The 16891-nt window shown below is 46.5% G+C and overlaps 1 protein-coding gene across 1 annotated transcript; it reads right to left on the minus strand.

Moving 5' to 3' along the window:
- Positions 1-383: 383 nt before the first annotated feature.
- On the minus strand, positions 384-16470 carry tmco4 (transmembrane and coiled-coil domains 4). Its single transcript, XM_061672024.1, is given in 17 exon segments — positions 384-1807; positions 3034-3132; positions 3221-3518; positions 4871-4988; positions 5124-5241; positions 6778-6862; positions 7062-7198; positions 8146-8224; positions 8226-8311; positions 8968-9087; positions 9239-9382; positions 9495-9592; positions 9711-9840; positions 11214-11241; positions 11323-11497; positions 11610-11760; positions 16261-16470. Coding segments are annotated over 17 exon segments (2085 nt in total). The 5' UTR covers positions 16304-16470; the 3' UTR covers positions 384-1631.
- Between the last annotated feature and the right edge of the window lie 421 nt (positions 16471-16891).

The raw sequence follows: 16891 nt of genomic DNA on the forward strand, positions 1-16891 counted from the left end.
GTATTTGCCATGAATCATTCTTGGAGATGAGAACATCAAACAATTCTCTTAAGGCAAAATCAAAATCTCAATCAATCTGTCACGGTATGATACAGTAGTACTTAAGTACACCACTGCGGATCCACGATTTTTATTTATATATAGGAAGAAACATAACAGGACGGTTAAATGTGTATGGGAGTAGGGTTCTACTTGTACGACTGGATTACTTCATTTGCACCTCCTTTTTCAAACCCAGCAAAAATAATGTTAACGTGAATGCTTGTCTCCCCGCATTAACTCTGTAATCTTAATAATATGATTTCTCTGTCTGTTCAAGAAACAACAGCAAACTAGCAGATTCCCCCCCCCCCCCCCCCCCCCCCCCCACTCCAGTCTGTGGCGTCCCACTGAGTCAGAGGTTGTTTTGTCACTTCTCTCGAATGAATATGTATGCGTGACCGTTATAGTGTTAAATACATGCACAAGCCGCAAAGCAAGAACCTTGGCTACCAATCTATTTGTGTATTTGCCAGCCCCGGCGTCAAGTCCAAGCAATCCAACAGACATACAATGTCGACTGGCATTTCAGCTCATTCCGGAATCAAAGAAAATAACCCTTTGTGGTCACCACTGACGCTTGTTATTCGCCCCCCTTCGCTTGTTGATTTTCATTTCAATGACGGCGTCTAAATTGCTGACGACACCCGGTGCTGCTTTTCGAGCTTTCAACGCTCCAGACATTTTGGATTTCCCATCTGTGCCCTCTCACAACAGGCCCAAAACCGCCTCACACAGAGCACACAGGCACAGACTGTACTCATCTTTCTTCTCACACTCAATGTGGTGTGTCCTTTCTTTACTACTGCCCCACCCCCACCATTTCATCTTGATAGTATTGGAAGCCGTCCTCTAGCAGCTGTGTCCTTCTTCACGAGTCCCCTTTAAAGCTAATGTTTGTGCATGTTCATCACTGTGCTTCACAGGCTCACTCACGAGTCAAGTTTATTTATATAGCCCTTCATCATTCACACGTCACCTGCGTAGCCTCCTACTCCAAGGGAAATGTTTTGTTTGAATGCAAATTCAGCAGTAATCCCCTCCACCCACGTCAATTTTATTATTATTATTATTATTTTTTTTTTTAATCAAGAAAAAACATTCATAATACAACATCTGAATAAGATTCTGTTTTCTCCCAGAAGGTTTGCAGGACATTAAAATGAAAATACAATTCTAACGGGATAGGTGTCGCTTCCAAAAGTGGTTGTTCTGCAACACACGACACTTCCAACGTTTTGTGGAAAAAAAAAAAAAAAAAAAAAAACAAATGTTTTTGTGCCATAACCAAGAGCACAAAATGTCAGTTCTTCCAATAAATCCTCTTTCACACTGCTGCGAATCACGATCACCTCTTCAGGTACAAAGATGCATGACACAATAAGATAAAGCTTCAAATACACTACAGTTGATCCTAAGAACTCGAAAGTTTGTCAAACCAAAGAAGAAAATCGTAATGACCGTCGATCTTAAAGGAGAGGTGCAGTGAATTTCGCTGTGTTCATTCAGGCAGTGTGCGAGTGCGTCCCCCTGGCACTCTTCGATGCCATCACATGGTTGGGCTACTGCAACAGCACCATGAATCCCATCATCTACCCGCTCTTCATGAGGGACTTCAAGCGAGCGCTAGGTAAGCTCTTGCCCTGTTCCTCCTCACGGCTGCCGAGACAACTGTCGCCGGTGCTCTCGCTGTCCCTCCGCAACTCGGGAGAACCGAACATCTGCAGCGAGCCCCCGTCCCCTCTGGCTTCTGACGCCGCGCCCCCACCTGCCACCGCAACCGACGCCGTGAATTTGCTGGATGCTGAGCATGCTGGGATTGAACTGCCTCTTCTTCTTCCCAATCAGGTAGTCACGTTGGACTGAATGAATAGACTGGGGAGCAATATCAGGGATATCACGGGATTACATGATTGGAACGACATTGTTCCCGTCAAAGGGGTTAAAGTCAAATTGTGATCATTCATGAGTTGGAGCCTTTTTCTGTGACCTGTAACAGTACAGTGTTCGATATGTTTTTAAATAGGCCATTGATTCAATGTTTTTCTGTACCGTACCCCCCACAATAAACAGGGTTTCACTGTAAACTGGAGATACAGTGGACATTAGGAGATTACAATATACAGTGGGTATGGAAAGCTGTATGAGCTCAACACGGTGCTTCTACTAAATACTGAGCAAAGGGTCTGAATACTTCTGGCTGTGTGATAGAGTAGGAAAATGCGCGGACAATTAAGCGCTATACCGTAATACCAACTGGACTACTTTGGGGTCAGGCTGGGTCATATTACGTATTTTCACAATGTTCTCTCAGGCCCGCCGCGCACTGACGTTCCTTACCGTCCATCCGCAAAGCCAAGCTCGCTCCCTTTACATATGTACTGTATATACTGTATTGGTATGGCTTGGCAGGACCGCTGATTGATTGTTACAACTGCAACGTTGCCACGCCGTTACCTGCAATTGCAATTCCAATCGCAGACTCATGAAAACTAGTGTCAGAGCCCCGCACGCAGCCCAACGTTCAGTGTGCCGAAGAGGCGGAGGAGCATGCGGTTGCCTCACAGAAGGAAGCTGCGCAGTTCGAGTCTCAGCTGTGGAGTTCTCTCTGTGCTTGCGTGGCTTTTCGAGACCGCCGAGAAAGTGTGTTGCTTCTCTACTCACCGCAGTACGTGATGCCTCCAACGCGTCTAACCGTTAATTCGGGCCTGTGACCGCAACTGGATCGAGATCTCCCTCGGCTATGTGCACTACCGCAGAACCGGCACCCCAGGATTAGGATTTGAGCAGAAATCGAACCACCTTATCGGCACCCTGAGTCACGCCGCTACCCAGTGCCTTAATGTTTGGACGGAATACGTTTCACTTGTCATGAGTTGAGGCTCGAGTTAGTTAAAATTCCTACCTTCTTCAATAACTCTGTGATGCTCAAACAAATACTGCAGCTCAGCAAAACCTTCAATTAAGCAGCTGGTCCTGGAGCAGCCTCCTTACATTTTCGGTCCACGTTGTTTATGGCTGTGCGCTGGAGTCCAGTGTGTATCGTCCCAGCTCCATGAGACGTGTTCGTCATCCGCCTCAGCCTCCTCTTCACTCTCATTAAAAACAGGTCTAGGGTTAGTGGTATTCTCCTGACAGCGAGGTACGTTGTTCCCTGCTCTGGGTGGACCTTTGGACTCACTATCGTCACTATTGAGAGCATCCAACAGGTCTGAGATATCGGGGACGTCCCAGCCGTCGGCCATCTCTGTTGAGTCCTCAGCAATGTCTGCTGCAGAAGTCTCAGCCTCCTGGACTGGACTTTTGGTTTCCTGCAACTGCTGCTTGATTTGGGTTTGGTCCTCAGTGCGTACCGTTCCCTTTGTAATAGTTACAGGTTGAGGAGGCACGTAGGAGGATCCTGGGACCTCTTTGGTCGGGACTCCCACTGCCACCAAGATGGTGTCCATTTGACGCATGTAGTCTAAGTGACCTTTCACCTGGGGAACACAAAAATAAATACTAAATACGTGTTTAAATATAAGAATTTTCCGATTACTCTGCAAATATGTACAAACGTTCTTTTCGTATAAACCTTTTTTAATTCCGTTTGTTCTGTGCTCAGGCTGCATATTTTCAAACTCTTTTTAACAATGTTTAGCTTTGTGTACAGTTGCAATGGATCTAAAACAATGTTTGACATTAAAGTCCCCGTGAAGTGAAAATGAACGTTTGCTAAAAGCCCCCAGCGGCTGGAATATAATTTCACCAGGTTATCGCGGTTCTTTTCTTTCCTGCAATACTCCCTCTGCTTATTTTGTTATTATTCTGATGTTTATTGAAAGTGCAGCCAGACAGAAAAAGGGTTTTTTTCGGGGGCAGACAGAAGGACAGAACGGGCAAGGGGAATAGGGGCGCGAACCACATCAGAACAATAGTTAGACAATCTTGATTTTTGAGCACAAGTAACGTTACAACAGTAAAATCGTGTTCTTATTTGTGGATGGAGGAGGGGGGGGGGACGGACACACACACACACACACACACACACACACACACACACACCCGGTGAGGACATGCAATAACTAACTAAGAGAACAAGATGAGCCAGCAAGACCATCCCGCGGGGTGACCCAGGGGGGCGCCACCCATCTCCCCTCTGCCCGACAACCGAAGGGGATGAGGGAGGCGCAGGGCCCAGGAGTGAAGCCGAGAGAAATGTGAATACCCACCACCCACCCTATTGATATGGTTATCAGGCCCCCGACTGGCCGTGATCCCCGGACCGCGATCGTGTGTGGTGGGGTGTCGTGCATTAAAACTGGGCTGACTGGTGGGGGGGATGGGGCGAGGCGGTCACGGAGCAATGTTGACCCGCAACCGTCACCGAGTCAGCTTTCTTCTTGTCAGTACCAATCTAAGTACCAATAATTGAAAAAGAACAAAAGAATAATGGTTTTAATCGATTTGGAAATTTTAAAATCACATAAACACGAAAATAATCTAAATGTCCCACAATCTTGTGAGAGCGGACTTTTCTGCTGTTTGGCATTCTTCAAAAAGCTTATTTTTATGTTACATTTCAAACAGGTCAGAATGTATGTATTATTGTATGATCTTGCTCTCTTACATGTCCAGTATGAATTTAACCTATTTTATTATGTTTGAATTTCCACCCAATGAGAGTGCCTTAATCGATAGACTCCAAGAGATTTTACAGTTGAATGGTCAAGCTGTGGAGTCTGCGACCGTGCACTAATTGATCATATGCACTTGAGAACCTACTAACACTTCCGTGACTCTATTAACAAATAATAATAATAATAATAATTGATTAAAAAAAATGACTCACCAAGGAGGAGAGATCTACATTGATAACCCGGCGATCCTGGATGCTTATTGGTTGTAGCCCAGCAACACAGAGCTGAGCAGCTGAGCTTCGGTACAAGAACCCCAGGAGCCAATCCCCTCTGAAAGGTGGACGGGTCACAAGGCACATTTAAGTGGGCTGCAATTAAATCACAAATCCTGCTGACAAGACAGCAGCTGTTGAAAGACTGCGACTTGACAACCTTCATTTCCTCTAAATTGTGAACACAGATTACCTGCAGTACCCGTTGACTATTTTTCCAGCCACCACCCGGGTCATTCTCTCCCAGGCCTTCTCCGAGCCATCCACAGGGGCCCCCAGCAGGACCACATCCTCCACAACACCTTCACTGCCTGAGCAACCGTGACAAAAAAAAATAAGAAGAAAAACATTTCCATGACTGTAATGCGGTCCTTCCTTGCCAGTTATTCATGTTAAGTGGCACTTTGTATAATATATAAATAAATACATACTATTATTACAAATACAGTCGCGATGCACAGTTTGTGTAATATCGTATTTCGATTGGTTCTTTACGAACGGTAATTGCCACCTTGCGCGATATTAAATCAAAGCCAAAATTGAAATTATAAAATCAGTACGATTACAAAAACACAGTCAAGCGCAAACACGTCCTTGGGCTTGGCAATATGGCCTTGAAATAAATAACAAACATCTGAGTATTTTAATAAACCAATTGTCAAAACATGTATACTACAGTATGTAAACATGATCCGTAATACATTAACATGGTAAATGGTGAGTGGGTTAACATCATAAAATGAGCCATCAAACTGCATGGCTGGGCTGACGCTTATGTCTGCGGTTGAACGGTAACACTGCGAACCCCCGCCAGCTCTCTCACCCTCTTTTCTTATGTGGAGTTGTATGGGGGAGGCAAAGCAAATATTTGCCGCTTGGAAGCATATACTTCTCGTCAAAAATGTGCAAAATGTCGATAAATCCCTGCTTCTCCAACTTATACATGGGCACCACGTCACCAATGTTAATTGAGTGAGACTTGACTCTTTGATCGCCTTCCACTGGGGAAAACAGTGTGAAAATGACTCCGCTCATGTTGTCTGTTTCTTAACAGGAATTAAAATGCGGAGTCGCTTTTTGGGAAAACGAGCAAGAGGAGTCGGAAAAGTCGCAAATTTGGTAACACTGACTGCACTATTGTAAACAGGCTCATTGTTTTTACTGCAAGTAGCGCACAACAAGCACGGAAGCGCTTTGAACTACGGAAGCCGCGAAAATGTAAAAAGCGATAAACTTGAATTCACCGATAAAATCTATGAATTGACTGGCCCGAGCTCGTCCTATAATTATTGTGATCGCTCCTCTGTCAGTTATAGATGATAACCGCCACTGTGCACAACAGAAATGAACAGAACAACTAAAAATAATCTGTCAATTGCTTCGCTGGCCATTTTTAACGACGATAGCCAATTTTCATTATCAAAATAAACTGAATGGAGCATTGCGTAAGGAAGCGATGGTACACATAGACGAGCTTGAGCTTGAATGCTTCAAGGAAAACTGACTGTTTGATTATTGTACTGTATACACATTAGGTACAGTATTTTAATCTCTGCGCACCCATTAAGCATAAAATAACACAACCAAGTACATTATTTGTAAAGTGCCTTTTTCCATAAATGTGAATGTATAAGCGAGCCGTTCAGATTTTGGTCTGACTGTGATGCCGCAGTGTTGGGCAATGTGTCTGTTGTACAGCATGTAGCACACGCATGGATAATTCAGGCAGCACTTTATCGCCAAGGAGCCAAGTGCTGCCTCCACGAGTGAAACTACAACTGATGCTAGAAATAGCACCTTGTACTACCTGGTTTTCCAGAAAGGTGCCAATAGCGAGAGGTCCATACCTTCATCGTTAGCGAGCTCCTGAAGACAGAAGTAGATAACTCTGGCCCCGAGACTGAAACCTATCAGACTGACTGGCCGCGTTCCCTTTAAATACAGAGGCGAGAACATATATGTACATTAGAAGCATTTTGTTGCAACATATACTGTACATAATTACGGATCTCTGCTATTTAATCAATCCAATTTGAATTTTTCGAGTCTCGTTCTGACAAGATGCTCTCCAACATCTCTGTCAGCTGACAGACGACAGGGTTCTATTAGTCGTACGAAGACGCCTTCTTACCTGCTGCCTGCTTCTCAAAACCTGAGCAAGGTGTTTCCCCACCTCAGCAGAGCGGTTCAAACAAACGCACCAGGGATTGTCGATGACGCTGGCGGCAGCCAGCAAAGAGGCGGGCCACGTCAGCGCCGTTACGATACCTTGACAACGATATTGTCGAAAACCAAGTGAGAGTCATAATAGGCATGTGCTGAATGCAGCGGAAGCGCTGAAGTCAAATGCCCCTTAAATCGCACAATTTGCAATTTGATCCATATCATCATGGAAAACACTACTCTGAGGTTTAAAGCCAGTCGTGTGACACTTCAGTATATTACATGAGATTTCAGCTCGGTGAAAATCTAAAGCCGTTTTCCGCATCCTTTATTAATGTCACTTTTACATTATAAAAATCTCACAGTCACAAAAACTATATAAACTGAAATAATGGCACTCTTGTCTCAATTTGCTCACAAATTTGTCTTCCCTCAATCTGTAATCTGGGCCTGTTTAGTTGAACACAAAGCGACAGTATTATTATTCTGTTGCATGAATGGCAACATACAGTGATCATTTAGCATCGCCTTTGTAACAAATCAACGTCACACCAATTCAGCGAATCACTGATCTGATGATTAACTTTACAAAGGTGTTCCGCTCCTTCTTTGGGTTTTGGCAGATGCGGAAAAATGTGACAATGACCATGGAATTGTACATTTTGTCTTCGCTTAATACAGTATGATGTAGTGGTAGCCTAGCAGCGACGTTCGTGCAGGTATCCCTGTCCTGGCTACTCTGTACTACTCTACATGGCTCAAACAACATTAAGGAACACTACAAAGTCGTCACCGTTTGGTCTTTTTCTTCCCGGACACTCATATAGCAGGCACAAGCACAAGCTGCTTTAATGCACTGCCGTTAAAGGTGGGTATAAATCCTATGGTTTTCAAAGTTTTAATGTGGAATGGCAACTTCGTTTTACACTTGTATGCAATAGTCAAGAATGTTGAAAGCTTTATGGTGGTGACAGTTTGTTTGACTCTTGAATGTTCGACTGGATGGGAAAAAGACATTCAGATGTTTCAGGTGGCCTATGATCTCCTCCCACCTGAGAGAACGGTGTACTTCAAGGCCTCCTGAGCCATCATGCTGACCAGCCCGTCCAAAAGAGAGGTCATGGCCGAGCCCTAAGTCCCTGAGGAAACGCGACTCCCACACCAAGCAGTACTGCTCCCCGCACTCTCCCAGGCTGCACCAAGGGGCCTGGAACGAGCCTGGACCAGAGCGGTTAGCCTCTCATGTAAAGTCGACTGGGTGGCCATTCCAAATGAAGCGCTACTTAGCTATTGCGTGCGAAGTATGTACTACTACGACCTGGAGTGCGTAGGTGGGCGAAGAGAACGCTGACGATTCATGGACGTCGGAATTTTGTTTTTACCAACAATTTGTCCACATTAACAAGACAACGAGATATTCGGTGACTACCCTGCTAGACCTTATGATTTAGCAAAAAACTTTTGAGAGAATACCATCTAATCTGAATATTGAATGAAATGGTTAACGGTCAATCAATTCGATGATATGCTTGCACAGAATGTGGAGGCAAACTACCTTGGCACTGGCTCCTCTAAAACAGGTCAAACAAATAAAACCACTGAAAATGAGGGTCTCGTTGCTCCACACTTTGGAAACATCTGATCAGTAACTTACTGTATCTACCAAAATAAAAGCGGGCATTCGCATTTGTAGGCATACTATTTGATTCAGTTCTAAATGGATCTCATTGGAGACTGCAGGTGTTACTAATGTTCCTGTGGCCTTAATTAGAAGAGGGAAAAGTAACAAATAACTCTTTACAAATGAGTGCCGGTTAATCAGTGTGGTTGTGTTACTATCTCCAAATATAAATAATACTATGATCAATACTTACTATATTTCCCAGTGCAGAGCCACCCTGTCACTGTTATGGTTAGGTGAAGATGCTTTCCGGAGCTGAGCGGCAGGAATTCAAACTCCTCAATTGCACCAACACACTTCTTCATCTTATAGCCTGTTGAGAAACGTCATGTAAGAACTGCAAATACACACCACAGACAACAAAACCTCTTTGGTTGGTGAAAGTAATAAATGGGTAGAAAATAAAACATTACGATAAGAATTTGGAGCAACTAACAGAAACGTTTACTCCTCTTTGCACCCACCGGTAAGTCCAGCACCAGCTGCTCCAAACAGGGAGGCCATGATTGCGATGCCAGCGGCTGAGCCCAGAGCTGCGGCCCCTCCAGCCCCGAGCACGGCGCCGGCTCCAGCTGCCACTAAGGGGGCCGCCAGCCCACCAGTTACACCTGACAAAAAAGGATGGGGGCTAATTAGAAAATACAAAAAATAATCTGCATACCAAAAACAGTAGGCCTCTTTCATCAACAGTGCTTAGGAACTGTTCATATTCAGAGTCACCAATCAAGGTTCCACCACCGACTGTCGCAAGTCCAATGAGGAGGTAGCGTCTTAATTTTCGACCCTTTTCTCTCCTCCGTCGCCGAGACGTTTCCTCCCTAGTAAACAAAGCATCGGGATCAGCTGCGGTTGTTACAATTTGTATCGATTCATCAATCTTTATGTGGAGCTGAGGCAAATTTATGAAAGCAGGAAACCACTTTTGAAGCAACTCACTCGCTCTCTTCTCCTCCTTCCCTGAGCCTCTCTCCAAGCGTCTCTTCAAACTCTTCCAGCTCTTGCGGAGACACTCGGAGCAGACAGCTGACGTGCCGGATGAGCACCCTCGCTCTGGCATCGTAGTGGCCTGAGAACACGAGGTCAGTGTTGAGAAAGTTCATTTTCTTCTCCGCGAACTAGCTCGAAGTTCAGTTCACTGTTCCAAAAATGAACGAGTTCAGTTCATAGTTCATACTTCAACATTTTGAATGGAGTTCACCACTCCAAAAATGAACGAGTACATGGTTGTTCTTTGCTTTTTCTTCATGTGTGGCTGACGGGCTATTGCCCTTAAAATGACAATGGCATTTCATGTTCCCATTGTGGCCACCCATTCAGTCCACACTAGTAGCCAGTTGCAGCTCTCACCCTACACTCTCAAAAACGTGTTGCTTGAATGGTCTTTTTTACTTTTGTCCTTAATGTGCAAACAAAAACACGTAACACAGTATGGCAGGAACGATGGCGAAAGGACATTGATCACTTTGCATTCCTCGCAGCTCTGGCTGACTATATTACCACATTATTTGATGTTATCTATTCTTATATTGCAAAACAAAATCATTGACATGTCATGACAGTGGGATCGTACAGTTTCAACTAAAGTATGAAGAATGACAGAATGAGCGTGTTCTCGATGACGTTCATCAGGGAGAAATGAACTAAGTTCAGTTCACGTTCGCACAAAATATGAACGAGTTCATGAATTTTCCGTCATTGAACTCATTCAGGTACAACACTGCATGAGCGAGAACGTCTTACTTTGGGGTCAATGGGCAATTAATTTTCGTATGATATTGAACAAAAACTAAAACAAAACAAAAAATGCCAAATATATTATTGGAGTAAAAATATGTGTAAAGTCATACAAAACATCAGCGTTTGAGATGTGTCACTCTACGTCAGATCTGTAAGCCTTAGTCATTTCTCATGAATTAATCATGTTCAAAATTAACAAAATTGCCTCTACAGTTAATACATGTTTTTACAATAGATATTTGGACCCTGTAAAACCATTATTTTGTTTTCCATTATTTCCTATGGGAAATGTTTTTTTTTTTTTTTTTAAACCGAAACAAATTGATGAGCGTCTCCGAATGTACAATTTTTGACGTTACCGGTTTCACATCATGCTAAAAATTTAATATTTTCCAGCAGACCTTGTCATCCTGTAAGTTAAGAGTACACGCCTTCGTAACAAACACAGACGCACACACAACAGACGCACACGAAAAGATAGAGTTCAACAGCCAAACACTCCAAGAACGAGGGTGGACACTATACGTTATGATTATTAAGAGTGTCGGGGATATCATTGTCATATATTTCTGTAATTCAAAGCGAATCTGAAGTGAACGTGAAAAACAAAAACAAAAAGTCTCATGATAATGAGACTTTTTTTTTTTTTTGTACAAAACCCTACTACATTTACATGGAAGGTTTTCATGGAAGGTTACTTACCATCTTTGACAGAGAAAGACACCAGGTCCTGCAAATCAGAAATATGCATGTTTAAAGACGAGCAAAATACAATATTTCCCTTACTCTCATTTGCTATTAAGAGTGACACCTGTATGATGGGTACGGCGCCTGTCGCCATGAGTTGTTCAGCTTGCAGAATGGACAGGAAGGTGTCAGAGCCCTCAAAGCCCAGGCCTGACAGGAAGGCCCCCATGACGGGCATCACAGATTCATCAAGATCCAGCCAGCGGACCAGGCCCTGCAGGTACTGTTCCCTGAACGCACTGTCATCGAGAGAGAGAAAAAAGAAAACACACATTTATCGCTCTCACGCCCTTTTAACATTCCCTTTTGTGGTGTACCTAACTTGACAGTGTCCAATTTTGCTTTTGTTACCTGTTTTCATGCCCGCTATATAACTTCCTCAGTGAGACTCCACACATTGCAGCGTAGGCAAATCGGCCCTGCTCGCTCATCTGTCTACTGATGATTCCCATGGGGCTTTGGTCACAGGAGCCATCTTGTGTTGCTTTTGCCCCCCCTGGCTCTGAGGAGATAAACGGGTACTATCGTCTTAATTATTAATCAGTTCAGCAACAACATTCAGGTGGCTCGTGTAAAAACAAATACTTTTCGTGTCAGGAAAAAGTGTTCGATATATATATATATATATGTGTGTGTGTGTGTGTGTGTGTGTGTTGCCCTGTGTGAAAAACTGATTGCCACCTAAATTTAATAACTGGTTGAGCCCCCCTTAGCAGCAACAACTGCAATCAAGTGTTTGCGATAGGTTTGGACATGCAGGTTTGGATTTTTTTTTTTTCCCTTAATGATAAAAAAACATTTAAAAACTGCATTTTGTCTTGACTTGTGTTGTCTTTGACATTTACATTTGTTTGATGACGGGAGAAATTTAAGTGCCACAACCATGCAACCCCTCCTTGAGCCGTCACCTTGTCGTGGTGGAGGGGTTTGTGTGTCCCAGTGATCCTAGGAGCTAAGTTGTCTGGGGCTTTATGCCCCTGGCAGGGTCACCCATGACAAACAGGTCCTAGGTGAGGGACCAGACAAAGCACGGCTCAAAGACCCCTAATGATGACGACAACCAATGGACTTCGTTTTCCCTTGCCCGGACGCGGGTCACCGGGGCCCCCCACTGGAGCCAGGCCTGGTGGTGGGGCTTGAAGGCCTGCACCCATGGGGCCCGGCCGGGCACAGCCCGAAAGGGTAACGTGGGTCCCCCTTCCCATGGGCTCACCACCTGTGGGAGGGGCCATAGGGGTCGGGTGCAGTGTGAGATGGGCGGTGGCCAAAGGCGGGGACCTTGGCGATCCGATCCCCGGCTACAGAAGCTGGCTCTAGGGACGTGGAATGTCACCTCTCTGGCAGGGAAGGAGCCCGAGCTGGTGTGTGAGGTCGAGAAGTTCCGACTAGATATAGTCGGACTCGCCTCCACACACAGCTTGGGCTCTGGTACCAGTCCTCTCGAGACGGGTTGGACTCACTTCCACCTTGGAGTTGCCCACGGTGAGAGGCGCCGAGCAGGTGTGGGTATACTTATTGCCCCCCGGCTCGGCACCTGTACGTTGGGGTTCACCCCGGTTGACGAGAGGATAGCCTCCCTCCGCCTTCGGGTGGGGGGACGGGTCCTGACTGTTGTTTGTGCCTATGCACCAAACAGCAGTTCAGAGTACCCACCCTTTTTGGAGTCCTTGGAGGGGGTGCTGGAGAGCGCCCCCGCTGGGGACTCCATTGTTCTGTTGGGGGACTTCAATGCTCACGTGGGCAATGACAGTGAGACCTGGAAGGGCATGATTGGGAGGAACGGCCCCCCCGATCAGAACCCGAGCGGTGTTCTGTTATTGGACTTCTGTGCTCGTCACGGATTGTCCATAACGAACACCATGTTCAAGCATAAGGGTGTCCACACGTGCACTTGGCACCAGGACACCCTAGGTCGCAGTTCGATGATCGACTTTGTGGTCGTGTCATCGGACTTGCGGCCACATGTCTTGGACACTCGGGTGAAGAGAGGGGCGGAGCTGTCAACTGATCACCACCTGGTGGTGAGTTGGCTCCGATGGTGGGGGAAGATGCCGGTCCGACGTGGCAGGCCCAAACGTATTGTGAGGGTCTGCTGGGAACGTCTGGCAGAATCCCCTGTCAGAAGGAGTTTCAACTCCCACCTCCGACAGAACTTTGCTCATGTTCCGGGGGAGGCTGGGGACATCGAGTCCGAGTGGACCATGTTCCACGCCTCCATTGCTGAGGCGGCCGACCGGAGCTGTGGCCGTAAGGTGGTCGGTGCCTGTCGTGGCGGCAATCCCCGAACCCATTGGTGGACACCAACGGTGAGGGATGCCGTCAAGTTGAAGAAGGAGTCCTATTGTGCCTTTTTGGCCTGTGGGACTCGTGAGGCAGCTGATGGGTACCGGGTGGCCAAACGGAATGCAGCTCTAGTGGTCGCTGAAGCAAAAACTCGGGTATGGGAGGAGTTCGGTGAGGCCATGGAGAAAGACTTCCGGACGGCTTCGAGGAAATTCTGGTCCACCATCCGACGTCTCAGGAGAGGAAAGCAGTGCACCACCAACACTGTGTATAGTGGGGATGGGGCGCCGCTGACCTCGACTCGGGACGTTGTGAGTCGGTGGGGAGAATACTTCGAAGACCTCCTCAATTCCACCGACACGCCTTCCCATGAGGAAGCAGAGTGTGGGTTCTCTGAGGCGGGCTCTCCTATCTCTGGGTTTGAGGTCACCGAGGTAGTTAAAAAGCTCCTCGGTGGCAGGGCCCCGGGGGTGGATGAGATTCGCCCGGAGTTCCTAAAGGCTCTGGATGTTGTGGGGCTGTCCTGGTTGACACGCCTCTGCAACATCGCGTGGACATCGGGGACAGTGCCTCTGGATTGGCAGACTGGGGTGGTGGTCCCCCTTTTTAAGAAGGGGGACCGGAGGGTGTGTTCCAACTACAGGGGGATCACACTGCTCAGCCTCCCTGGTAAGGTCTATTCAGGGGTGCTGGAGAGGAGGGTCCGTCGGGAAGTCGAATCTCAGATTCAGGAGGTGCAGTGTGGTTTTTGTCCTGGGCGTGGAACAGCGGACCAGCTCTACACCCTCGGCAGGGTCCTCGAGGGTGCATGGGAGTTCGCCCAACCAGTCTACATGTGTTTTGTGGACTTGGAGAAGGCGTTCGACCGTGTCCCTCGGGGAGTCCTGTGGAGGGTGCTTCAGGAGTATGGGGCACCGAACCCCCTGATACGGGCTGTTCGGTCCCTGTACGACCGGAGTCAGAGTTTGGTCCGCATATCAGGCAGTAAGTCGGACTCGTTCCCGGTGAGGGTTGGACTCCGCCAAGGCTGCCCTTTGTCGCCGATTCTGTTCATAACTTTTATGGACAGAATTTCTAGGCGCAGCCGAGGCGTAGAGGGGGTCCGCTTTGGTGGCCTCAGTATTGCATCTCTGCTTTTTGCAGACGATGTGGTTCTGTTGGCTTCATCAAGCCGTGAGCTCCAACTCTCACTGGAGCAGTTCGCAGCAGAGTGTGACGCGGTTGGGATGAGAATCAGCACCTCCAAATCTGAGACCATGGTCCTCAGTCGGAAAAGGGTGGCATGCCCTCTCCGGGTCGGGGATGAGATCCTGCCCCAAGTGGAGGAGAATCTTGGGGTCTTGTTCACGAGTGAGGGAAGAACGGAACGGGAGATCGACAGACGGATCAGTGCGGCGTCTGCAGTGATGCGGACTTTGTATCGGTCCGTTCTGGTAAAGAAGGAGCTGTGCCGAATGGCGAAGCTCTCGATTTACCGGTCGATCTTCGTTCCTACCCTCACCTATGGTCACGAGCTGTGGGTCGTGACCGAAAGAACGAGATCCCGGATACAAGCGGCCGAAATGAGTTTCCTCCGCAGGGTGTCCGGGCTCTCCCTTAGAGATAGGGTGAGAAGCTCCGGGAAGAGACCCCGGGGACGACCCAGGACACGCTGGAGAGACTACGTCCTTCGGCTGGCCTGGGAACGCCTCGGGATCCCTCCGGAAGAGCTGGATGAAGTGGCTGGGGAGAGGGAAGTCTGGGCGTCCCTGCTAAAGCTACTGCCCCCGCGACCCAACCCGGATAAGCGGTAGAAAATGGATGGATGGATGGACAACCATGCAAAAAAAAAAAAAAAAGAAATGTGGGGCTCCTTTTCAGCAAATGGTACTTGTAAACGTCACATGATTGAAGGAAGGTTGAATGGGCAAATCTACCGAGACATTCTTGACAAAAATCTGCTGCCATCCACAAGGACGATGAAAATAAAATAAGGGTAGACATTTCAGCAGGATAATGATCCAAAACATACTGCCAAAGAAACTCTCAAATGGTTTCAAAGAAAAAAAATAATAAAGAAGACTGCTTGTCTGGAGGAATAGGCCAAAATCACACCAGAGCAATGCATGCGACTAGTTTCGCCATAGAGGTGCATCTCGAAGCTGTCATTGCAAACAAAGGCTTTTGTACAAAGTATTAAATAAATACCAGTCGACGTGTTCAATGCTTTTTCCCCTGTGTCATTTCACATTATTCCACACAACTTCATTTCTGGGCTTATTTGTTCTACTTTCTGTGTATGTACGGATTACTTGGGTTGTTCCCAACATCTGGTGAAATGTTCAGGTCAATAGCACCTGTGGAAATATATTGAATGAGAAAACTGGTGACCTATTTCCGCCACTGTATTTACTGAGTACACAACCCCCCCCCCCACACACACACACACACAAAACAAACGGGGGCCCACTGGTTCGCACATCGTTTTTCTCTAATGAGCTAACCTGAATTGTGAACGTGGGAGCTCTGTGCTCCTTTTTAAAATGTAACTCCAACTAAAAGGGCCTGTTGGCAATAACAAGTAGTAACACACGAGTTAGCAACATCAGACAGATTGCGCGCGCACTGTCGGTTACTTGACAAGCTAGTGATTCACGAGCATGTTTTCATAACGTCAACGGCTTCATGACTTATTTTACTGGTGTAATATGGAGATAAACAGTTTGTTTTTTTCACATACCAGGGGTAAAACTAGTGTCGGTACTGCTGTGTTTTTCCTCCATTGGTTACGATGTCACAACTCACAGGGTTGAACTTTTTGTTGCCTTCACGTTTTCCGACCGAGCTCGGATATGTAACAAGCCCATGAGCCCACATACGTTAAGGTTTTTATAAAACTCCACAGAACGTGTTTTATAGACGTTTTATTACAAAATGAAACGTAACATGTAACCATTGTTATTGTTACTGATAAAAAAATACGTTCAAATAGTACATTTTAAAATTTACGTTTACCATAAAGGCATCTCTGGGTGGCAAATTTGGCAGTGACGTAATTCCACGTGGCCTAAAACTGGGCGGAGCCTTTCAAAGTGGAAGAGGTTTCATCGTAGATATGAGCAATAGGGGTACATTCGGTAATTAATTTGACGCTATCCCTGCGCTCTGAGTGCAGTGCTCGGAAAGACAGAGCGCGCTCCATTTTCTATGAATTTACGAACGAGCGTGTTGGCCTTTGGCAGGGAAACGTCAGTGCTTCCGTCATATTGAATGTGTCACTTCCGCCTGTAAACATCTCGTACTGGCTTGACCCTCCGGTCGCTCTCTCTCCTCTTCAAGAGCAGCTCTGAGTTTCCGAACGTTCCGGAGTT

The sequence above is a fragment of the Phycodurus eques genome, chromosome 1 (assembly GCF_024500275.1).
Source record: "Phycodurus eques isolate BA_2022a chromosome 1, UOR_Pequ_1.1, whole genome shotgun sequence".
Classification (NCBI taxonomy): Eukaryota; Metazoa; Chordata; class Actinopteri; order Syngnathiformes; family Syngnathidae; genus Phycodurus; species Phycodurus eques.